At 50.4% G+C, this 24,083-nt stretch overlaps 1 protein-coding gene across 12 annotated transcripts in view; it reads left to right on the forward strand.

The window, feature by feature from the left end:
- Positions 1 to 24,083, forward strand: part of SEMA4D (semaphorin 4D) — a 126,504-nt gene that overhangs the window by 74,514 nt on the left and 27,907 nt on the right. For 8 of the 12 annotated variants that reach the window (XM_059889302.1, XM_059889298.1, XM_005210464.5 and 5 more), the window contains 6 exon segments: positions 5,575 to 5,634; positions 13,688 to 14,018; positions 15,394 to 15,539; positions 18,349 to 18,411; positions 20,259 to 20,357; positions 23,373 to 23,466. In XM_059889302.1, the coding sequence (XP_059745285.1) occupies positions 13,913 to 14,018; positions 15,394 to 15,539; positions 18,349 to 18,411; positions 20,259 to 20,357; positions 23,373 to 23,466 (508 nt within the window). In that variant the 5' untranslated portion in view covers positions 5,575 to 5,634; positions 13,688 to 13,912. 12 annotated transcript variants of the gene reach the window in all.

Below are 24,083 nucleotides of genomic sequence, written 5' to 3' on the forward strand. Positions count from 1 at the left end.
CAGTCCATGGGGTCGCAAAGAGTCTGACAAGACTGAGCGACTTCACTCACTTCACTCAATAGAAAACTGAGAAGTGAGTCAAATGAATATAAGTCATGCAGGTTATGTGCAGTATTTCCCAGTAGAAGGAAACAAACGTGGTGAATAAGTTCTGAGCCTGTTTCCTGCCCCACCCCCACCCGCCCCCTCCCCCGTGTGTGTTAAGGGCAGAGCCTTAGGACCTTTTCCCGGTGTTCTCTGTGTGGCTCCTGACCTCTGCAGATAGACTCTGCATTCTAGAAAGAAAGCCTTCTTGATAAAACAATCAGTCTTTAAAAGTGAATTTTAAGTAAGAAATTGACAAACGATCTGAATATCCAGCATTATCATATTTAACCATACAACAGTGCTGGGGAGCCCTGCCACGCGGAGGATGAGGCACAGTTCCTGCTGGGCCGCTCTCTCCTCCCCTCCCCGCTTCCCTCCTCCCTCCTCTCCCCTCTTCTCCTCCCACCTGGCAGCCTGACTGCCCACAGGTCCCTTGTTCTTCACTGAGTTCCAGGTCTCTGTTCCTCTTGCTGCCTGCCTGCCAGCCTGGCCCTCCCACTTCCCAGGGTACTTCAGCTGAGGCTGGGATCTGGGGCACTCACCTGCACGGAAATGCTGTCCTCTGTCTGAGTTTTCTTAGGCTAAACAGTGCCAACAAAATGTCCAAAACGCCGGAGAGGCTAGAGATGATGTCAGGTCTGCTCCTGTTCTTGAAAACTTCCATTTTAATGAAGTGCATTTAGTAAATTTCAAAAAGGGAATCATGTTTTTAATAGTTAAAATAACTTGTGTTTTTAGAAATTGCCATAAATGTTTTCTCCAACTTTAATTTTCCAATATCTCACATTTAATACATTTTACTTTTAGTATCAGATTTAAAATATTTTAATTAGGAAAGCATGTGGTAAGAATTAGTACTGAAGAATGCTGCTACTGCTGCTAAGTCGCTTCAGTCGTGTCCGACTCTGTGCCACCCCATAGACAGGCAGCCCACCAGTCTCCCCGGTCCCTGGGATTCTCCAGGCAAGAACACTGGAGTGGGTTGCCATTTCCTTCTCCAGTGCGTGAAAGTGAAAAGTGAAAGTGAAGTCGCTCAGTCTGTCCCACTCCCAACGACCCCATGGACTGCAGCCTTCTAGGCTCCTCCGTCCATGGGATTTTCCAGGCAAGAGTACTTGAGTGGGGTGCCATTGCCTTCTCTGAGTACTGAAGAATACACATCATCAAAACTGAAATACAGCCAGAACTTCCCTGGTGGTCCAGTGGCTAAGACTCTGCACTCCCAGTGCAGGAGGCCTGGGTTCAACCCCTGGTCAGGGAACTAGATCCCACATGCTACAGCTAAGACTGGGATGCTGCTGCTAAGTTGCTTTAGTCATGCCCGACTCTGTGCGACCCCATAGACGGCAGTCCACCAGGCTCCTCCGTCCCTGGGATTCTCCAGGCAAAACATAGCCAAACAAATAAAATATTTTTTTTAGAAAATGAAATACACCCCTGCTTCAGACCAGAGTCTCTAGTCTCTCACTGCCAGCTGATCTTGATTAAATGCTGATCTAATCAGATAGTTTTGAGTAAACTATGTACATATGCACTTGGTCACGTACCCTGTGTCTGCACAAATAGCATATATAACAGTGTTGGGAACCTTACATTTTTACTGAACTAAGCATCTTGAACATCGTTTCATCCCTGTGACCACTTTATTTTTGAACAGCTGTACATCCTGTAGGTGTGCCATAGCTCATACACAAATCAGCTTACACACATGTAGTGTATGTGCATATGCACGTTTATACACGCAAACACATACATATATGCACACATGCATATAAACCGATGGACCATGGACTCCTGGGTATTTCCAGAGTTTTCCTGTCAGCAGTCTCGTACTTGGGCATCTTGTGCACGTGGGGGTGTGCCCAGCTGAATTCCAGGCAGAAAACTGCTGGGTCAGAGGGCCTGGACCTGGAATCTTGGCAGGTGTCACCCCGAGGCCCCAGTGCATGTGGATGTTGCCCCTAGAGACGGCGTGTGAGCGGAGTGCCTGGGCACCTCCAGGGTGGGCTTCTGGGCTGAAGTCAGGAAGTTCAGCAGATGAGGTTCGAGGCTCCTCCCCATCCACAACCAACAGAAGCTGGGCTCCTGCTCCCGGGAGAGTGTGGCCGTGGCCCCAGGCACACCCAGGCACTGAGCTCTGAATTTCCCGTGACAGGAGGAGGCGGTCAGAGCCCTGATTGAGGGCGGGTGGGGAATGTGCTTACACATGCTGGGGGCCAAACCCTAATATTTATTGGGTTGTCCCAAAAGTTCATTCGGATTTTTGCATAAAATGTTACAGAAAAACCCAAATAAACTTTTTGGCCTACCCAATATATCTCACAAGGTAGGTGATTAACAAGTTAGGTATAATTGGCTCTGCCTCACAGGTAGGGAGAGTCCTAGTCGATAGTTCCTCAGTGTTTCCTAGCAACCAGACACTGTTTTAAGCTCTTCATATAGGTTAGTCATGGATCTTCACAAGAACCAAATGAGATAGGTACTATTATTAGGCCTACTTTCTGGAGGAGGACACAGAAGCACAGAAAAGTCCAGTAACTTCCCCAAGGACATACAGCTGGAAAATGGAGACGCCAGACCTGGAACAAGGCCGTTTTCACCATAGAGTCCTGTGCCTGGGATGTGCTTGTGTCTTCTCCATGCGCTAAAGAGAACACTGGGTTACTGCTGAGGCAAGGGGCCTTCAGAAGGTGAGGTCACGTTGGCAGAGTGTAGGCAAGATGCATGCAAGACAAAGACCCCCTTCACCGGGGCTCTGTGCTACTGTTATGAACAGTCCTGAGACAGCTGCCTTCAGGGCATGGACACTGGGGCTCCCACACCCTCCTACAGGGTTGGAGGTGTGGTGGGGGTGGGGGTGAAAGTCAAGTTTCTCCTGCCGTGTGAGAGGGAAACACTTCTTTCCTGATTTATTTCATTCCTTTCTTCTGCAAATGGACCGTGCATTATGTGAATTATAAGCACATATGCAGAGTCAGGGGGACTTCCCTGGTGGCTCAGCGGTAAAGAATACACCTGCAGTGCAGGAGACACAGAAGACACAGGGTCAATCCCTGGGTTGGGAAGTGGATGGCAACCCACTCCAGTATTCTTGCCTGGAGAATCCCATGGACAGAGGAGTCTGGCCAACTACTCCATGGAGTCGCACAGAGTCAGACACTGAAGTGACTGAGCAGGCACACACGTGCATAGTCAGAGGAGATGCATAATTAGAATGATAATGGTTAGAGAAAGAGACTCACAGACTTAGAAAATGAACTTACGGTTGCCAGGGGGAAGAGACAGGGAGTTTGGGAAGGTCATATACACGTTGCTGTATTTAAAATGGACAACCAACAAGGACCTACTGGATAGTGCATGGAACTCTGCTCAGGATTACGTGTCAGCCTGGATGAGAGGGAAGTCTAGGGGAGAGTGGACACGTGTATGTGTGGCTGAGCCCGTTTGCTCTTCACCTGAAACCATCACAACATTGTTAATCGGCTGTACCCCAATGCAAAGTAAAAAGTTTCAAGTTTGGGGAGAGAAAAAGAATGACATGGTTAGTAATTGCATACAGAGCATGTCTTTTAGCTTCTTCAGTGTGGTGGTAATTAATTATAGCCTGTGGGTTTTATGTTGGGAGAGAAGAGAAAAATTGCTGTGGTAAAGGGTGCAGACAATGGGGCCCCACGGGGCCTCGCGGTTGACTGAGCCGTTAGTGTTTTCACTCAGGAACATGGGGGCTTGAAGCTGTTTGACAGAGGGGAGATAGGCAGACTTGGCCTGAAGGTGGAAAGTGAGGGTGTCCGCGTCCAAGTGCATTGTGTGCAGTGATTAAGACACACACACACACACCCACCCCCACACACACCCACCCCCACACCCACACCTGCCCTCGCCTGCTTTCTTTCATCTGTTGCTCAATACTGTGAAATTAGAGTGAATATGATACGCAACTTGTCCTCCAACCACAGAACAAGCAGCTCTGGGCTTCTGTTTATTGAAGTGACAAAGACTTACTGAATTTCTAGAAGAGAAGAGTTTTTCAGTTTTATAATTCTTGGTATTCACGTTGTTTACCTAAACCTCTTACTTCTGGGTGACTCGCTTTCTTGTTCCCTGAAGTGTCTTCAGCGGTCCCCAGGTGGCTGCTGTGCCCCGCCTGCCCGCGTGATAGGAAAGCCCCGTGTGAACAGGTACATCCCACGGTTCATTGCGTTTGCCCACCGCCTGTCCGTCAGTTGTGCCAGCCCCTCCTCCAGCATTTAAACAGGGGACACAGGTTCTCTGTCTTGGATGAATGTAACTTTGTCCAGGGACACTTCCCTGCTGGCTCATCTGAAGATATTTTTGCTTGTAAATCGGCCATCAGAAGCAGCTGCTGGTATAGGAAAGACCCAGACCCAGTCATAGGCAGCACAGCACAGTGGAGCCGGGTGAATCCCAATCATCTCTGCCTGTCACTTTGAGGTTTCATCTGCTGACCCGAGCTGTTGAGCACCAGAGGTGGTCCTGGGTGGCCCTGGAAATCAAGTGTCCTGGGTGGACATGTAAGAGAGGGGTACCACCGGATCTCTGTGCTGCAGACTTGATGGTCCCACTCCCCAGGAGCTGTGTGGGAGAGATGAGACAGTAACCGTGTTTCCAGGGAGCATCTCTTATTTCTTAGCTGTCTTAAGAAAAATGGCAGGAATTGTATCAACCCTTAAAGCAAAAGAAAAAAATAATTCCAACCACACAAATTGCTAGGGTTTGATTCCGAGGTTTTAAAAATATGTTGGATCATTTGCAATCATAGAGGGGTCAGCATCCATTTAACCAGCCTCTAAAACCTTTAATCCTACACGGTGACCTCTGGTTTTGCAATTCTGATTCTCTTTATCTGAGAGTCAGTGATCTTACTGGATTTGAGGATTCCTATTTTGAGGGCTCCATCCTGCACTGGGAAGGGGTAATGTATGATATAGAGACTGGCTACACAGCTGGGGAAATTCTGCTGTTTTGGCTTAAAAACAAAGAAAAAAATGAATTAAATGGATCCTTTAGGAAATCATTTTCTTGTAAATATGTTCTCTGTATCTGTTTTTCCTTTATTGCCTGCTGCCTTTGGATTTCAATGAAGATGAGCTCTAAAGAATACATATCTGAAGTCAGGAGACAATAGATAATAGTTTTTTGATTGATGGACTCTCAGCTGACAGTGACTCTGGCTATTTGAATGGCTTGTTCTGCAGGGAAGTGGTGGTGATCAGTGGCTGGGGACCAGATCTGAACCTGGGTGACTGAGAGGTTATACTTCCTTTATTCATGGACGAGTGACTGCATACTCCCTCCCTCCTCCTGCTAGCACAGTGCACAAATGCTGAGCCGTCCTGGGTCAGAGAATTAGCTGCAGGGGTCCAGAAGTGAAGGCAGGGGTTTCTTTTTGGTGCCTTTCCAGAAGTATTGTTGAGTTTATGTGGATAGTTGAAGTGTTTCAATATTTTTGTTTCCTATTATTTTCAGAGCCAAGATTGCTGAAGCCTTCTAGAAACAATTGGAAGTTTCGAGAAGGGGCAAGATAAGGTAAAATCCCCTTTGTTTCTCAATCTATCTTGCAGTTTAGCCAAGTTGACACCTTATAGAAGCCCCAGTGGGATCCAGCTGAACGTTGGTCCTTGGTCCCTGTGAGATTTTAGGGGCAAAGATCTGGACTTGGCCACTGCCCCTTGGGGCTGGCTTAAGGGGAAGCCAACAGGGCGGTAGGGGCGCTGCCTCTGTTTTCTTTCCTCCCCCCGCCCCAGCTGTCTTTCCACCCTGTGCTCCTTCCCCTGCCTTGTTTCTGAACTGCAGTCCCTGGTCTAGGCATTGAAATGCCCCATCTTCTTTTTTGGGAGTAGAAGTGAGGCTTCCCTGATATCTCAATGGTAAAGAATCTGCCTGCCACACAGGAATGTGGGTTCCATCCCTGTGTCAAGAAGATCCCCTGGAGAAGGAAATGGCAACCACTCCAGTATTCTTGCCTAGAGAATTCCATGGACAGAGGAGCATAGAGGGCTACAGTCCACGGGGTCACAGAGTCAGACACAACTGAGCACACACCCACGTGGGGGTCATCACGGGGTCTGGTGTAAAAAGAGCACTGTCTGTGTCATCTGCCTTGAAATTGAGTCATTTTGTGATCAGTCTTAATTTTTGTTGATACATACATGGTCAGCCATGTACTTCCAGCTTTCAGTTCAGTTCAGTCGCTCGGTCATGTCCGACTCTTTGCGACCCCATGAATCGCAGCACTTCAGTATCCTATAGAGGACAGAGATATGCCAGTTTAATTGGTAAAAACAAAAGGCAAGCCCCCCCCCCCCCGCCTTTCTTCCTGGTATGCTACTCATGTATTGTGGATGAGCACGTAGGGTTGTCATTTCCTCTGGCTTTTCGATACACCTGCTGCCAGGATGGTCCTTGGTATCTGCCATGCGTGGCAGTCGCGAGAACCAGTTGTGCCAGCTTGGGGACCAGTGTTAATGAACACAGCTTCACTTGTAGGGACATTCGCACTTTATGTTTATTGGCTGGTTATGTACGTGTACATTTTTAATTATTTGTTCTATTGGGCCAGAGCTCTGTAGTTTGTTAGAGCTTCTCTTTCTGTAGTTGTTAGGAATGTGTGTTTGTGTTCAGTGTGTGCTCACTCATGTCTGACTTTTTGTGACCCCATGAACTGTAGCCCACCAGACTCCTCTGTTCATGGGATTTCCCAGGCAAGAATACAGGAGTGGGTTACCATTTCCTCCTCTGGGGGATCTTCCCAACCCAGAGGTCAAACCTGCATCTCCTGTGGCTCCTGCATTGCCAGGTGGATTCTTTACCACTGAGCCATTTGGGAAGCCCAGTTACTAGCAATAATTGCACTTATTAGGAATTCTAGTCCCAGGCATTTATAAGTATTTTTTTCCAAATATTTTCCCATAGATTGTTTGTCTTTTGTTTGCTGAACACTTTATTTTAAAGAAAGATTTTGGGACGCAGGAAAATTGAGAGTAAGAGTGGTTTCTTCTGTCTAGTACTACACTGAGTTGTTAGGGAATTCCAGTGTAAAGGCCTAAGAGGGTGGAGTCTCTTGTTACTTTTACCTTGTGGTCATAATAAGCATGAAGTATATGCAGGGACATGAGGTCACTTCTCATTTTTATGTAAATGCAAAGAGGTCAAAGAAATGGCAGGAACAGATTCTTGTTACTTTTACCTTGAGGTCATAAAAACCGTGCAAGAGAAGAAGCCACTTCTCATTTTTATGTAAGTGCAAAAAGGGCAAAAAAAATGGCAAGAGTAGACACCAAGAAATGGGCTGGGTTGTGGAACATTAGACACAGCTTCACAGGTTAATGTTTGGGATATAATATATTCTCACTGACTTGAATATAGTATAGAGGAGGCATAAAAATTTAATATATTAAGTTTTTACAAAGCAATATAAAGTGTTGCAGAATGGCAGGCAGTTCTTCACCATCTGAGCCACCAGGGAAGCCCCTCTAACTGCAGTCTTTTAAAGTAAATTTCTCTCTGCCTCTTGGGGGAATGTTTAGGTATTTTATTTAAGTTATATTAGTGGAGTTAAGAACCCTTGGAGTTACTTTTGAAGGTAGGAAAGTCTTATATGATTAAGAGAAAATTAAGAATGCAAATAAATTCCATGTTAAGACAGAACTTTTCAACACTGTCATTTATCTAAGTTTGCTCTCTCTGTAGGCCTAAGTGAGGCCTGAAGCACCAGTTTGAGTGGCATTTCAAATATCTCCTGGTGCACATAGCATCCTTTGGTCCTTGGGGAAACAAGCCTAGGAGCACATCTTGTGCCGAGCTCCCCATGGTGTCAGCAACCCTGGAAGACACACATTCCTCCCCAGGGGCAGGCTGACCAGTAAAGTCGGGCCAGGGGAGGGGGGTTATCTTCTTTTTGCCAGTGCTAAGCTATCTGGGCTCAGAGACAGGTGCACATGCCGTGCTTGGGCACCGCACACCTTCCAAAGAGACAGTGCATGTGTGAAGTGTAGAGTGGTGTTGCACAGGTGGTTGGTCCCTCCCTCCACTGGTCCCTCTGCTGGGGGATCCCTGCGGCCCTACACCCACCCTGCATATGCCCTTCTCAGCACTTGCCCATCACCACTGCTGATTGCTGATTAGTTGGTTGCTTTGTACATCTGTCACCGCAGCGCCGTGTCTCATTCCTGGGTTCCATGCAGCACATGTGTGGCACACACGTGCCTGGGTTGAGGTGAAAGAACAAGGAAGGGTTCAGGCATGTGGGGACATCCTGACAAGCTTGTTTGCCCCTAAGTGGCTGGAGGGGAAAGCTGTGTCCTGGACACTCTTCCATTGGGGAAGGGGAGTGGGGGTGTTGCAGCAAGACTCAGCTACAAGACTGCATGGCCTCTGCAGCTAAAGTGCTGCTCCCGCGATCCATTCTAAGTTCTGGGGAAACTGAAGTTGAAACAATAAACTGTTTGTTGTGTGTGTGAACAGAGAGCTTCTGAAACCTGTTTCTGATTCCTGAAGAGGCAAGGTCATTTGGCAAGGGGGTGACATCAGCGACACAGCCAGAAGTGGGGAGGAGAGCATTGAGGCAAGGTCATTTGGCAAGGGGGTGACATCAGCAACAGAGCCAGAAGTGGGGAGGAGAGCATTGAGGGCAGGGAGGGGAGGAGGGGGCACAGCCTGGGGCTGGACTAGGGGCTGGGCTGGGGAGGGGAGCCCAGGGTGGGGGACAGCCTGATGATGAGGACGTTGGGCTCCAGCACTGGCAGGGTATGGTTTTTGGGGTGGCTGTTGGGTTCTCTGCCCCTGGCTGGGGAGGGGAAGGTATGGTCAGGTGTGTGTCTTTCCACTGTCCTGGCCACAGGGCCTGGAGAGTAAGTGGGGCTTCCCCTGCCCTGTTGGGCAAACCCCACAGACAAGCCTGAGCAGGCACCCCTGTAGTTGTCCACAGTGGTCACCCAGACTCCCCTTCATGGGTTCCCTGGGGATGCCAGTGAGGGCACTTTGAACATTGGTTTAGCATTCTGTAGCTGACAGAGTACTGACACTTTACGTGTGGTGGTGAGTGGTGTCCTCTCTGTGACTCTACAGATAGCTGGAAGACAAGGTGCAGTGTGAGCAGGACAGACCTCAGACAACACCCTTGGCCCACGGTTCCTGCCTAGTAGGACCCTAGCCTTCAGTCACTAGGCACATCTGGGAACACAGTGCTAGATCGGGACTTGTGTGCTGCACATACTGCATAGGCGTGCATGCACACACATGCACACACAGGCACACACAGGCATGCACGAACACATATGCACACACATACTCATGTGCACACACCCAAAGGTATATAGATGCATGAATGAACATGAATAAATATAGGTACCTGTATGTCCACAATACACTGAGTGTGGACACACACAGATGCACACACAGTGCATACATGCACATATATACTCTGATACACACGTGCATGTGTATATGTGTATGCACACACATACATGCACAGACATGAGTATGGTTTCCTGAAACATCCCTTACCCTATTTTTCTCTGTCCCAACACCCTGACATGATTCCCAGTCACTCGGGTGGAAGGCTGCTGTATGACAGGCTCTGACAGCCTCTGAGGGATGGGCTCAGAGACCCCTTGGGGTTCCATTCTCCTGACATTTAAAGTGGGGTCGTGCATTCCGCCTGAACCAGCACAATTACGTGTTAGGTAATGGGTGTGACATTGTACTGACCTTGTCTTTCTAATGGGCTCCTGTCTCAGTGTGACACTTTGATGTGGGGGAGGCTAAATGTGCACTCCAGAGCCTCGGCTCCCAGCAGAAACACCCACGGAAGCCGGCAGGATGGGCGCTCTGTCCAGTTGTATCCATTGGAAATTAAGGCTTTGATTCTTAACGCAACCTCCCGTCAGCAGTCTCAGAGTCAGTGTCCCTGGTTGAGTGCATCGAGGCTGCGTGTCTGTGTGCGTGTGCTCTGTGCTTTGCACTTTAAAATCATACAGAACAATGCACACTTATTGAAAAAGAGCAAACATCAAACCCTTTCAATATCATAAAGCTAAACATTCGGCCCCCACACTCCCTCCCCCAAGAGGAGTCAACTGTGTGTGACGTGGACCCTCCTGACCTTTGGCTGTTCATGTGGGTTTTTTAAAAGGCCATTTGGGGACACGAGGCAGGTGGCCCTCGTTGTTCAGTCGCTCAGTCATGTCCAATTCTTTGCAACTCCACATATCCAGAAATGGCTGAGACCAAAAGGTAAAGGGAAAATGAAATGGCACACGCTGGATAGAAGGTCAGCCAAGTCCATGTGCTTGGGTTTAATCTGAGGGAGAAACATTCCACGTAGGGAAATGATACGCTCTGATTTACATTAAAAACATTATTCTGGCTGCTGCTTCTGTTTGGTAAATGTGTTACAAAGAGGTTGTGTCAGTTTGTAATTATATACAACTGCTGGCAACAGATCTAGAAGAAAAACACAGTAATTTAAAGAGCTTAATAATTTATTATCAAGTCTAGAGGTAGGCAGGAGAAAGCAGGTGTACAGTCTTCAGGATGTTGTGTGGGTCCTCAGTTTTTCTGGATTTCTACTTGGCTGTTCTTAGAACGAGATTTTGGTCTTCATGTACCTTCATGTTCACAAGGTGGCTGGCAGAGCTCCAGCCATCAAGTTTGAGTTTCAGGCAGCAAAAGGAGGAAAGGCTGAAGCCAAAAAAAAAAAATTTAAATAAAGTTGAGTCAGCCTCCTTGAAGAAGCTTTCCTGGAATTCCTACCTTCTCACTTCTGTTCACAGTTCTTTGTCCAGAACTGCCTCCAGGGAAACTGGCCAAACTGCTGTTCCTATGGAGAATCAAGGTACTGTTAGAATGAAGGGACATGGGCGCTGGGACAGGAAGCCAGCAGTCTCTACCCCATGAAGCAAGAACAGAAGCACAAGCGCGGGGGTGGGAGGCTGTGGCGAGTTCAGGGTGGGGGATGAGCGTTGCTTTTTTGGGCCAGTAGTGGTGGACACGGGCCTGGGAATGAGCTCAGCGCGTCCGGTGCGTCCCGAGCTGGGAGCGTCATCCACCCTGACAGGTCCCCCAGGGCCTGGTGTCCAAACAGCTGCGTAGGATTTCTGTGGGTGTATTTAGTCTGCACTGGACGCTCTGGGATTGCTGAATGCGTCCCATTCGGAGCCTCTCGCCTGGCCTGGGCTTCTGGACCCAGCTTGTACCTCACTTCCTTACTAAGGGCTGGAGAGTAGGGACCCCACCCTGGGTCCAGGCTGAGGGTGACGTGTGACCCACATGGTGGGCCCCTGTAAGACTTGGCTCCTTGGGAGGCAGCCCTCTCTGCTTCCCCTGCTAGCCTCCTCAGCCTCCTGGTGTATCTTGTGTTGCGTTCAGTGTGGGTTGCGGCCTTGTCACTGTCTGGGCTACATCCCCGTGGGCTTGGCCTGTAGCCCAGGGCCCATCCTGTGATAGCTGTGTTGGCGCAAAGCCATGCCATCCATTCATGCATCAGCTGTGGCTGCTTTCAAGCCACTATGCCAGGCTCGAAGACCTGGGACAGAGTCTCCAGGAATCAAAATACTGAAAATAATGCTCATCCAAGCCGTTTGTTGACAAGAGGTGCCCGCCTCCACCTAGGATAGGCCAGTCCCTGGAGGAAACGGACTCGGTGTACTCCTTGATTAATAGGTAGTCGGGATAGAGAACAGACTCTGGGTGGAGGCAGGGAGCCTGGCCAGGCCACCTTCGGGCTGGAGGAGGAGGTGCAGAGTGGTGCCTGAGCAGGGAAGCTGGGCGGGGGATGTGGCCTGGCGCCTAGTGTCTGGCCCTTGCCCAGCATCTCCCCCGTGGCAAGTGCTCACCTGAAGTCCCCTGTGATTCCTTCCTTGGTGAAGTGGAGCTGGGGTGGTAGTGCCCCTTGTTACACATCAAAAGTAAATGGAATTTAAAAAAGACCCCCCCCTCCCCCAGAGCACTGTGGAGGGTGAGCTGTGCTCCCTGCTAGGCTTTGGGAGCCAGATAAACACACCAGGGGTATGAGAGATAACTACCCAGGCAAAATGAGGAAGGAGCCAGGAGCGCTTCCTGGAGGTGGTGACTTAACCAGGTTAACAGGAAGCCAAAACGTCTCCCCAAACCCTCTTGAGTGGTTTGGTCTGGTCTAAGACGTCCGACACGACTGAGCGACTGATCTGATCTGATCTGATCTGAATATGTCCGAGGGCAGCAGGGCAGGCAGGTGGTCAGGCACTGACCTAGGGCAAGTTGAGGGAGGTCTGGGGAGGCTGAGCCAGGAGAGGGCCGCTGGAGAGGGAGTGAGGGGCTGGCTGTCCTTCAGACATCCTGAGGAGTGGTCAGGAGGCTGACAGTGATGGTGGGGCAAGGGGAAAGTTCTAGAAAGGGAGGGCCTCGGGGTGTCAGTTGGACCGGTAGGGGTGGAAGTGGGCTGGCTTGGTGGGGGTGGAAGGAAGAGGAGGAGGTGAGGGTGACTGACTCTTGGGGGAGGGGAGAGACAGCTGCTGCCCCATTTTGTAGAAAGGGGCGCTCAGCGTGAGGAGGGGACTGAGTGCCTGTGGGCTGCGCTGGGAGGCCCTGGGGGCAGCCTGTAGAGAATGCAGGAGTTCCGCTGCACTCTGTTCCTCACGTGTGGTTGGCAAGGGTCCTGCCTCTGCTCAGGCCAGTGTTTTGCTTTAAACCTTTCCTGAGAAGCCGGGAACGAGTCCATCCCAGAGGTTCACTGGGTTTCTGGTGGGGCCTTGGGTCAGAGGCAGACCCCAGTGTTATCGATAATTGCTCCGATTCACTGATGTCCTCAGGTTCACCTGCAGGCACATTCACCATATTCACCTCGCATATGGTGCACGGTCTGAGCAGGCAGCAGCCGGACTTAGGCGGTCACGGGGCAGGGACAGAGGGTGGGCGCCAGGAGACCTGGGGACCCCCAGCCCCAAGTTTCTCTGTTAAGCACAGGCCTGTTCTTTCCATGAGGTGGCATCAGGATGGCCCTGTCCCTTGCAGGAGGTCAGCTGTTCCTGCACGACCTGGCCCTACGTGTGTGTATGTGGTGTGTGTGTACATGTCTGTACTTATGCACATGTGTGCTTGCACAGGTGTGTGTGCTTACACATTTCAGCCTCTACCCAGCTCTCTGGTCTTAGCTCTGGCCATCATCCTTGATGAGTATTACAGGAACTGGGAAGCCAGAGTCTCCACAGGAAACTGAAACCCCAGTTCCGTTCCCTTCCTTCCCATCACTTTACCAGCTGCGCACGGTGCCCACACAGGGAAGAAGCTGGGCAGCCAGGCATGTGTTTGTCCTGCTGGTCGGGTCCCTGTGTCTGTCCTGCATTCTAGGCCAGTCTGAGGAGCAGAAAGCCCTGACTGTAGCGCCTTCTGGGGTGCAATGTCTGTGTGGGGCTGTCCCTCTCAGGAGGCCCCTTACGTCTCACCACCCTGTTCCTCCGTAGAAGAGTCCGTGGCTGAGGCTGTGGCGAAAGCAGAGCCATGGGCGGGGGGTGGGGCGGGGGCGGTGATGTTGAGAGAACAGAAAGCAGGCGTTGTTGCCACACATCCTGACTTGCATCCTTTCCTTTGCACTTTCTTCCAGAATTTCTTCAGAAGGCTGTAGAGCAGCACAGCCTTTCACGTTTGCACTGGTGGAGCAGCCGACCTCACCCAGAGTGAGTGCTGAGAAATGCGGGGCCTCCGGGCTCGTGCCACCCACCAGCTCCGGGCTGCACTGCGGCTCTGAGCGGCCACCACCTAGACCCCCTCTGTGGGCTCCGCTGCCCGCCAGCATTTGCTGCTGAAGCCCCCGCTGAAGCCCCGACCGATGAGGATGTGTGGCCCTGTTGGGGGGCTGCTCACCGCCCTCGCCGTGGTGTTTGGGACGGCTGTGGCATTTGCTCCCGTACCTAGGATCACTTGGGAGCACAGAGGTGAGGGCAGAACGGTGGCAGGTGCTGGCAGTACCTGACGGGGATGGGCGCCCTGCTCCCTGCTCTGGTGTGGAGAAGCATGGGTGCCCTTGGCTGCTGGGTCCGTATTCTTGGCCCTTGTTTGTGGACAAAGGGCCCGTACTCCCACTTTGGGGAGATGCTCTGACACCTGGAGACACTCGCAGGGCTTCTTCTTGGCCCCCTGATTTGGTTTCTAAGTCAGGAGGCGCGCGTGAAGGAAGTTTATCTTCTTTGTGTCTGACGACCTTTGGTGCACACCGCCCAGGCACAAAGCACACCGAGTACTGTTTGTAGTAGGCAGTGTGTGGAGCTGAGCTTCAGGCTAATTGTTTCCATTTGCTGTTTATTGGCTTCTCTGTAATTTTCTGTCTTGAGAGCTCTGCCTTGGGACCCCGAAGTCTTTCTGACTCCGTGGTCCTGAGTGAGCTGTGCTTGCAGGACTCAGCTGTCTTGTGCAGAATTCCAGGCACTGTGTGCTGGGAGAGACTCTACCCCATGCACATCTTTCTTCAACACTGGAAAATTAGAAGAGGAAAAAGCGAGAATACCTAAGCCTTCAATAAAAGCAGAACTTGGTGATACGTGGAAAGCCAAGTTTAAAATTGATGCTGGGGTGGTCAAAAAGAAGAAATAGCTCCCTAGGAAAGAGTGTCAATACATTTATATTACTTCTAAATAGCTAGTCCTTAAATTCCTCATATTCATAAATAGCTATTGATGCAATTACCTAATAAGTGAAAAAGTCACCTGCTACTCTGCTTTGTTAAAGTTTGTGGTGGTTATCCTTAGAAAATGCTCGGTTAAATCACTGCAATAGATTTTTTTTTTATAAGACTTTGAGATAAATGATTTTTTCTGAATAAGAAAATGCTAAATAGCTATATTCTTTATAAACCTCATCTGTGGGTGATTAAATACACATAGATAAGAGTTTGATGGGAAACAGAGGGAACCGCAGTTGTCAGCAGTTTAAGGTTCTGGTCTGAGTTCTCCTGGGACATCATAAGGTCATACTGCCTCAAGGTCATATTCCTAGAAGGTCACATTCCTGGGAGGTCACACTGCCGGGTTTGGAATTCAGCTGGGCTGGAGGGAGCAGGAAGGGAAGTCATGCCACAACACTGGTCAAGCGCAATGGCTACTTGGTGGCCTCACACTTGGTGGTGGCCTCGGCCGGTCTGTTGCACCCAAAGGTGCCTGAGTTCTGGCCTTGGCCCGGGCCTGGCCACCGTGGTAGCAGACCCCAGGCATGGCCCTGGTGGGTCGGCAGTGCACTCGAGGGAGACTGGGTGCTCCGGATGTGTCCAGGCTCAGAAATACCTGATACGTTCTCCTCTTGCCCTGCCCTCCCCAGAGGTACAGCTGGTGCAGTTTCACGAGCCGGGCATCTTCAACTACTCAGCCCTGCTGCTGAGTGAGAATGAGGACACCTTGTTTGTGGGTGCCCGGGAAGCTGTGTTTGCCTTAAACGCTCACAACATCTCCAAGAAGCAGCATGAGGTATGGTGTGGGCTCCCTGGGCCCCTGCTGTCTGTTTCTTTCCAGCATTTTCTCCTCAAGTCCATACACTGGGCTCTTCCTGGGGTGGCATTCCCTTTCTTGGCCATGCAGCCTCACCCCAGTGGCTGGTCCCATGGACCATCCTGCACAGCCAGTGAGCAGCCGCCCTGCCCACCAGGGCCAAGGGCACTGTTATCCAGAAGCTCCCCTCCTGCCCCGTGTCCACGAGCCCCATCTCAGGGTGTTCCCCTGGCAGCCTCTGTCCTCCCCAGGCTGGCAGCTCACCCGGGGATGACCCTCTTTTTATCTTGGATTATTGAATGTTTTACTACGGAAAATCTTAGGCACACACGGGAGCAGAGGGAGTGATATGATGACCCCTGTACCCCCTCGAGGCTCCTGCAGGACAAGGGTTCACCCCCATCCTCTCATCCCTGTCATTGTCCTCTGCACCCTGTGGGAGCAACTCCCAACCACATGTTCTTCATCCCCAAAAGTTTCCCAGAGCATCTCCTAAAGGTAGGGACTCCTTTTTTCTTTTTTTCCAGAATATCATTACTGCATTCTGACAATTAATGTCATCAAATAGTGTTCAAAGTTCATGGACTCTCACATTAATGATGTTTGACTCTTCAGTTTGCTTGGATTGAAATCAGACTGTTTGTGTGGCCGGGCACCCTGCCATTGAATCTCCATTTGCAGAAGCTACCCTCGGCCACTTTCTAGGAAAGCTGCTTTCAGTCCTGTCAGGCCCCCAGTGTTGGGCTGGCTCCTGTGAGAGGCAGGATCCTCCTCCCAGGTGGGCATTCTTCCTCTTGACCGCTGTAGTCTAGAGCACATCAAGAATTGCAGAATGGGACATTTCGCCCCTACCTTCTCCATCTGTGCACTGGAATATTGTCTGTGAAGGGGAACTGCCCATCGCCAGCTATTCACATCTCCCAAGGCTTGTTCCCACAGAAATGGCAGGATCAGAGCTTAAAATCTGTGCCTTTCTTTACTAGTTTTCAAATTAATGAGTAAGCTCTCTCTGAAGGGAGACAGTAGGTTTGGAGACTATTTTTAGTATGACCATGACTCGTGGATTTAAACGTTTGAAGTGTCTCAAGCCATTGCAGCCTGACCCTTACTCAGCGCTCAGACTGTCCCCTGCTAACCTCTGGCAGTCTCTCCTAGGCTCCTGAGTCCTTAAACACCACCAAGTGGTTGGTGTAATTTTCTTGTTTTCTGAAATCAAGCTGGCCCACACTCATCTTAGGCATTTTCTGCCCCAGACCTCTCTTATTTTCTTGTGTTTGTCTTCATCTCCAGAGGCAGGCACAGTACTTAGTTTCTGTTTCACAGAAATGAGATTGCAGTCATTATGCTGTGAAAATAAAGTGTTTAAAATTGTAAGGCGCTTAGAGCAGAGGGGTGCTCATGGTCTGACTCCCTCTCAGCCCTACTCCTCGTGTTGGTCAAACCCCACTCTCCTCGACAACTCAGGCCAACACCGCCTTTCAGAATCCCATGCTGGGAGCACCCTGGTTCCACTAGGCACATAGATGCTCAGTTAGAGTCTTTGTTGCTCTGTTAATGCCCTGACTGTGGCCCTTCAGACTGACCGAGAAGCTTGGGCCCTGTTGACGTGAAAGAGAAAAAAAAGTGAAAGGACCCCAGGCCAAGCTTCAGTGAAACCCCTGAGAACATGGTTAAGGGCCTGTCGGAGTTCATGTTCCCATATCCTCAGGCATTGCCTGTAGATGACGAAATTGTGTACATTTTAATTGCAAAATAAAGCTACTGTTTGGAATGGGACTTTGTTCTGCTTTCACGCGTCCTGGTCCTGATGAGGGCCCCCCTTTCTCTGAAGACATGTCCCTGGGGGGTTCACATCACTGCTGTGGAGAAGCTCCCCCTGCTGCTTCCTGACCCCCGAGTGCCTGAAGCCAGCTTCGGTTTTCTGGGGGAAAATGTATTGTGGTGTCAGAGATGGACTATCACATGGGCAGATATGGCGTCTGGGGACAGTGAGGCAGGAGTGTGGAAGCCTTCAGTGAGGCAAGACTGTTGCTTCCCTGGGGGGGTAAGGGGCCAAGGCACCTGCCGGCCTGAGTGCCCGCCCACCTGGTGTAGAAGGAGCAGGAACCCAAGTCTCAGCAGAAAGACGCTCGACCTGAGGAAGCTGCTTGGCTCCATCTCTTTCACCTGCTGCCATCACAGAAAATTTAAAGCGTCGTAACCCTGCTGTTCCGCTGAGCAAGTAAATATCAAGACTTTTTACTGGACTCGAAAATCACTTTTGAATGGTTGAAAACACCCACTTGATGTTTGAAAGTGCCTGCAGTTTATTTAGGGACTTCCCAACTGTCCCATGGCTAGGAGTCTGCACTTCCATTACAGGGGGCAGGGGTTCCATCCCTGGTCGCTGAACTGAGATCCTACATGCTGTGTGGTGTGCACCCCGCTCCCCCAAAAAAGAGAGAGAATGCCTGCAGTTTAGGTTTTTGATGACTAATTCTCCCCACTTCAGTCATTTTGTTTCCGCAGTTGTTTTGCAGTGAGTAATGGTCATCTGGGAACTGCCTCCCAGACCCCCTTTCAGGCTGTAGGGTGAGGATCACAGAACACTCTTGAAGCCCCTGCTGCTCACGTGCAGCAGTGTCTGCTCTGAGCCTCACTTTGTAATCGGAGGTGTTAATGCCTCAGGGAATACCTATGTTTCAAATACCAATGTGTGCTTTGTAAACTGTGTATTTATATACCAGTCTGTCCTTTTTATTAAAGGGGGAACATGCACTGAAATGGACTCTTTGGTTCTTCCTCACAGGCTTATTGGAAGGTTTCAGAAGATAAAAAAGCAAGATGTGCAGAAAAGGGGAAGTCAAAACAGGTAATTTCTTTTGCAAGCTTCAGAGACCACCTGGGGAACGGCTTACTTGTTTTACTCTCCCCAGTGCCCCGACTTGTGCGGAGTAGCCCCAGAGTGTTCATTGCTGCTGATCCTGCAGGTCATTTCTCTTTTCCCAAATGGTGAGCTTGGGGCTCTCAATGCCAGTGCCAAACATACCAGGCTTTTGAAAATTACTTTAAAGTCAATCTGAGTTTAATTGGTCCAAATGGCCTGAAACTTTGACTATAGAAAATGATGTCTGATGTTTGCCGGCTAAAGGTGTAAAACGCAGGGAGGGCTTGTGCTTCCCTTGAACAGCAGTGGCCTGGAGGGGTTGCTGTAGGATTTTTGGCAACATCTATCCATTCCTGGAGATTCTGCTCCTTCTCTAGGTACCTCATGCTGGGCACCTCAGCATGGGGCTTCCCCGATGGCTCAGTGGGTAAAGAATCTGCCTGCAGTGCAGGAGACTCTGCAGATGCGAGTTCAATCCCTTGGTTGGGAAGATTCCCCTGGAGGAGGGCATGGCAACCCACTCCAGTATTCTTGCCTGAAGAATCACATGGACAGAGGAGCTTGGTGGGCTATAGTCCATGGCGTCACAGCGAGTTGGACACAGTTGAGCAACTAAGCACAGCCTGGTCCATCTGGGGAACACTGGGCTGAATGTCCATCTCCCTCCAGAATTCTGGGTTACCACCACCTGCTGGGCCCACGTCAGAGTCTCAAAGTACAAGAGCCCCATCTTCCCTGGTCATTGGTTAAGACAGCTCAGTTATGGTCAGTTTCAGTAGTTGGTGGCTAATTTCAAAACAATTAAAATTTAAACAAAAACAGAAATTTGGGCTAAACTTTTTTTTTAGCAAAATACTAAGCACTGTCACGAAAGTCACTAAATTGGAAACGAGGGAAAATGCAGGCATTGTAATGTAATAACAGGTGTCTCAGGGAGTTATCTTAGACCTAAGTTACAACAGGCACTTGGGCTGGGCCCACGTGGAGGTCGTACAGCGGACAAGGGTCCCTCCCAGTTCTTTCATGGAGTATGAATTACTTCCCAACCAGTTTAAAAACAATCATGGCAAAAGAAGCCTTTCCTGAATGGAGATAATTTCAGATGCTACCACATATAATCCCAGTGCATTTCAGTCTAAAATAGCCAAGTGGGTTCCTCAGTGGCATCTGGTTTTCCTGATGGGCCTCTCTGATGTACAGCCAGGCTGGGAGCCCCTCCTTAGTCCTGCCTCTCCCCTGAGCTGGGCGGGCTGGGCACACCCCTCTCCTGAGCAGCACTGTTTCCAGTTGCATGCATTAGGTTGTCAAGGGTAGGGCCCCCCAGAGAAAAGGAAGGCAGAGGGAACTCTGCACAGCACACCCCCGCATGGGTCTGCCATCATAGTGAATGGTTTGTGTGTTCTCTAAGAGCAAATGCATTTTTCCTGTGCTGGGTATCCACTGAGATCCAGGGTCAGCTCGCCTTGCTTTCTGGCCAGCACGTCTTTGCTGCGTGTAAATCAGTGACTGGGGTAAAGTCCATTTGGCACCTGACAGCAGCCCATGAACCCTGCAGAAATTGAAGCACACGGGCCAGCTGCACAAATAGGATTGCCCAAATCTGGGGTCAGATCTCATGGAGCCTGCCTGCACTGTGCCAGGCAGAGCAGGGCTGGCCTGTGGAAATGGAAGGCATCTGAGGCCTGAGGTGGTCAGCGAGCTGTGAGGAGCTGCTGTCGGGCATGTGCTCAGGACTGGTCCCTGCTCTAGAGCGAGCAGGGTGAGCCGTTGGGATCGTTGGCATCCGGTGGAACCTGCACAGTGCTTGACCCGTGCGTGTCTCTTCCCTGTAGACAGAATGCCTCAACTACATCCGTGTGTTGCAGCCACTCAGCACCAACGCCCTTTACGTGTGCGGGACCAATGCGTTCCAGCCAGCCTGTGACCACCTGGTAAGGCATGCGGGCACCCTGGTCGGTGGTTGAAGTGGAGTGGGGCTCGAAGCAGCACCGAGTATGCTCTACTCTGCAATCGAGGAGGATTTTTCTCCTGCCACCCATGTGGGAATTGGGGCAGCTGTGGCTCCCCACAAGGCCTCCGCCCCCTCAGCAGCCCCCTCTAAGCCTTCCTGTCTATAAACCACCATGACTGAGGGCGTGCATGGGGCAGGACTCATGGGGCCGCTGGCCCATAGTGTGGGGCTGGCAGTGGGGTGACCTTCTGGGGAGGCCAGTGTTGATGAGGAGAAGCACCATCATGCCCTGATCCAGCATCTTGCCTGTTTCTCCGTGACATGTTTTGCATAGGGGCCCTGGTCAGGTGGAACAGTCAGGACTTTTGCTCCTATGTGCTAGGATCATATATGTTATGGGCTGAATGTTTGTGTCTCCCCCAATCCAAATGTCGGAGCCCTAATTCTTTGAACATGATGGTATTTGGAGATGCCTCCAGTGATGAGGTAGTTAAGGTTAAATCATGTCATGAGGATGGGGTCCTAATCCGATAGGATGATGGCCTTTTAAGAAGAGGAAGAGGCACCAGAATCTCTCTTTCTCCCACCACGCGAGGAATGGTGAGAAGGTCTGCAAGCCAGGAAGAGGTTCCTCACCAGGAACCCTCCTTGCCAACAACACTCAGACTTGCAGCCTGAGAACCATGAGGCACGAATGTGTGTGGTTGCAGTCCCACCCCTGGTCTGAGGTCTTCATGGCAGCCTGGGCTCACTAGGACAGCACGTCTACCAGTCTGGACTTGGGGTACCACCATCCAGTGTCAGCTGTTGGGGTGCAAGCTGTTTCCTGATCCTCTTTTCTGGACTCTGCCCCTCCAGGGAGTGACAACATGATGCCAGTGGGGATGAGCAGTTTTAGAAGCAGGACCCGTCTCTCCCTCACCCATGTCCTTCCTTGCCTCCCCCTGAGCCTCGTCAGTCACCTTCTGCTGTGGTAGGGTCCTTGGGAGAGGGACCCCCACTCTCCCGCTGCCCTCCCACCACTCCTGGTCCCCTTGCTGACAACTGTCTGGAAGGAGAGAGCAGACTGGGCAGCAGCAACTCACAAGAGAGACTCTTTTTACTCAGATAATCTGATGAATCATTTGGAGCAACCACAGAGAGGGGGGAGGAGTGTTTTAAATGCACTTCAGATTCAAAAATGAAGCACATTTTCTAGTGTTTGTCCCTGATTTGGTGAGTACCTGCCACGTGTAAAGTATGCTAGAGTAGAAAACTTAGTTTGCTAGAACCCTAAATTCAGCGTGAAGGATTTCATGGCTAAATTCTGCTAGTCAGATGCTCAGAGTATGGAATTTAAGCTTAAATTCCACCAAGATGTCAGTTGTGGGGGTGAGGGAATCATGTATTTCATTTAAACCTAGCCCTGGAGACTTCACTGGTGGTCTAGTGGATAAGAATTCGGCTTGCAGTGCTGGACTCTTGGGTTCAATCCCCAGCTGGGGAACTAAGATCCCACGTGCCTCAGAGCAACTAAGCCTGTGCTCCGCAACTACTGAAACCCCTGTCCTCTATGGCCTGCATGTTGCTTTGTGAAGCAATGGAGATCCCTCGTGCTGCAGCTAAGACCCAACTCAGCCAAATAAATAAATAAGTAATAAATAAACTAAAAAAAAAAACCTAGACCTATTTTTCCCCAGTGTTTTTAAAAAATTTTCAAACCAACGGAAAAGTTGATGTATGTGTCCTAACTACGTAGACTGTACAGTTGGGAGCATCCATGTATGTGCTCACGTGTGGACATGCTGAACTGTGACCCGTGATCCCTGAATGCTGTCACCCAAACGTGATCTAACCTCCAGTCCCCATTCCACTTCCCCAGCCGTCATGCTGAAATGCAGTCAGTGAATCACACTGAGTGCACTGTCTCCCCAGTTCACAACTGCTGACCTGGGAGGTGGCAAATCTGAATATTGCTTCCACCAGCCTGTTAGAAATGTAACTACAGTTTTTCCTGAGCCCTTTCTTCTCTGTGACTGTGATTGTTTCCCTGGCTCTGACAGACATCGAGGCCACTAATCCACCCATTGCAGTCGGGATGTCCATCTTCTTAATCTCCAGGCTGTCAGGTGGAAGATGGTACCGTACTTTCATGGCCGTGTGCTTCCTGGGTTGCTGGCAGTACACACACCCTTTCTGGTCTGCACTGCTGTTGGGTTTTTTCTTCTCCAGCTTGCTATGTTTTGACCATTTTCCTCTGAGATGCGTTTTTACTCATTTGTACAAACGTCTCACATATTCAGGGATGGACACGCCTTGTCTGTCATTTTGCTCTCATGTCCCCCACTTTGTCACTGTTGATCTATCTCATTCTTTCAGTGGACAGACACCATCCAGTCCTCTCTGTGCTGGACCTGTCTATTTTTCCCCTTTCTTGGCTTTGAGCTCTCTCGCCGGGTGCAGAGAGATGGTCCCAAGGCTGAAATGGTCACCCATTAGTGCAGCATGGTTCCATCTTTAACACTCTGGTCACCAATCCATCTGGAGTGTGTCTCGGTGGGTAGGATGTGGTGGAGGTTCTGGCTCCTTTTTTCTGGTATCTGTTCATTGGATAACCTGCTCCCCCGCTGCTTTGAAGGCATCTTTACTGATGTTAAAAGGCCTTCCAGTTCCTTCCGGAGCACACCCTGTGTTTGGTTTGCCCTGGCTATTTTGTGCCCTGGCTGTTTTGCGACCCGAGAGACATCAGCATTGACTGTCTCGGTCTTACAGGGGAGTCAGCTGAGGCTCCAGGACCTTGACATGCTCTCGAGGGTGTCAGAGGGTGCCAGCGTGATAGAAGTTGCCAAGGTGCTGGCCTCCAGACCTGGGACAGCTGGTGACAGCATATGTGCCGTCCCCTCCATCTCCCCAGAAGAGCAAGTCTGAAGATTAAATGGTTCAGCAAAGAAGCATGATCAGGATGACCGCAGGACTTCAGACATTTATGATATTCTTCCTTTCTGCTCAATTATAGAACTTAACATCCTTCAAATTTCTGGGGAAAAATGAAGATGGCAAAGGAAGGTGTCCCTTTGACCCAGCACAGAGCTACACGTCTGTCATGGTCGGTGAGTCCTGCTCTCGGTGTGCGTTCCCGGCTTGGCCCCCTGGACCCAGGCGGCCCCGTTCCTCCTCCTCTGCAGTGACCCCCTCTGCTTGGTGCCCATATTCACCGTCCACACAGAAGGTCCAGGAGTCTCTCTAGAGCTCTTGGATTCGTTGTTCAGAAGGATAGACAGCAACCTCCGCAGTCTTCTGGTTAGATTTGGGGACAGGTTATTTTGTATCTGTCGCCTGTGCAGACCACCTGGATGAGTCGGGCAGGTTGAAGGAAGCTTCTGTTCAGAGGACGTTTGTGACTGAGCCGTGGCCTGCCTTGAACTGCGCTCGCACACCCAGGGCCAGCAAGCCAGGGCCCCCTGTGCACCCACTGATGCGTTTGTCATTTTACTGGATGCAGGAATTGCTTGTCGCTTGTTGCCCCAAACAGTTTATCATGGGCACAAAGTCCCCCACGTCCAGAAATGAAACAGAAGACTCAGGAAACAGAAACATGCACCCAGAAGCAGGGCGGTGGTGTCTCTGTTCCCTTGAGTCAGGTTGGAAGGAGAAGTGGTGCGGGGGCATCGCCGTGTCACCAACACTAGTCTCGATCCCTTTTTCCTCTTTCCTCCTGGGTCACTGA

The sequence above is a fragment of the Bos taurus genome, chromosome 8 (genome assembly GCF_002263795.3).
Source record: "Bos taurus isolate L1 Dominette 01449 registration number 42190680 breed Hereford chromosome 8, ARS-UCD2.0, whole genome shotgun sequence".
NCBI classification, from domain to species: domain Eukaryota; kingdom Metazoa; phylum Chordata; class Mammalia; order Artiodactyla; family Bovidae; genus Bos; species Bos taurus.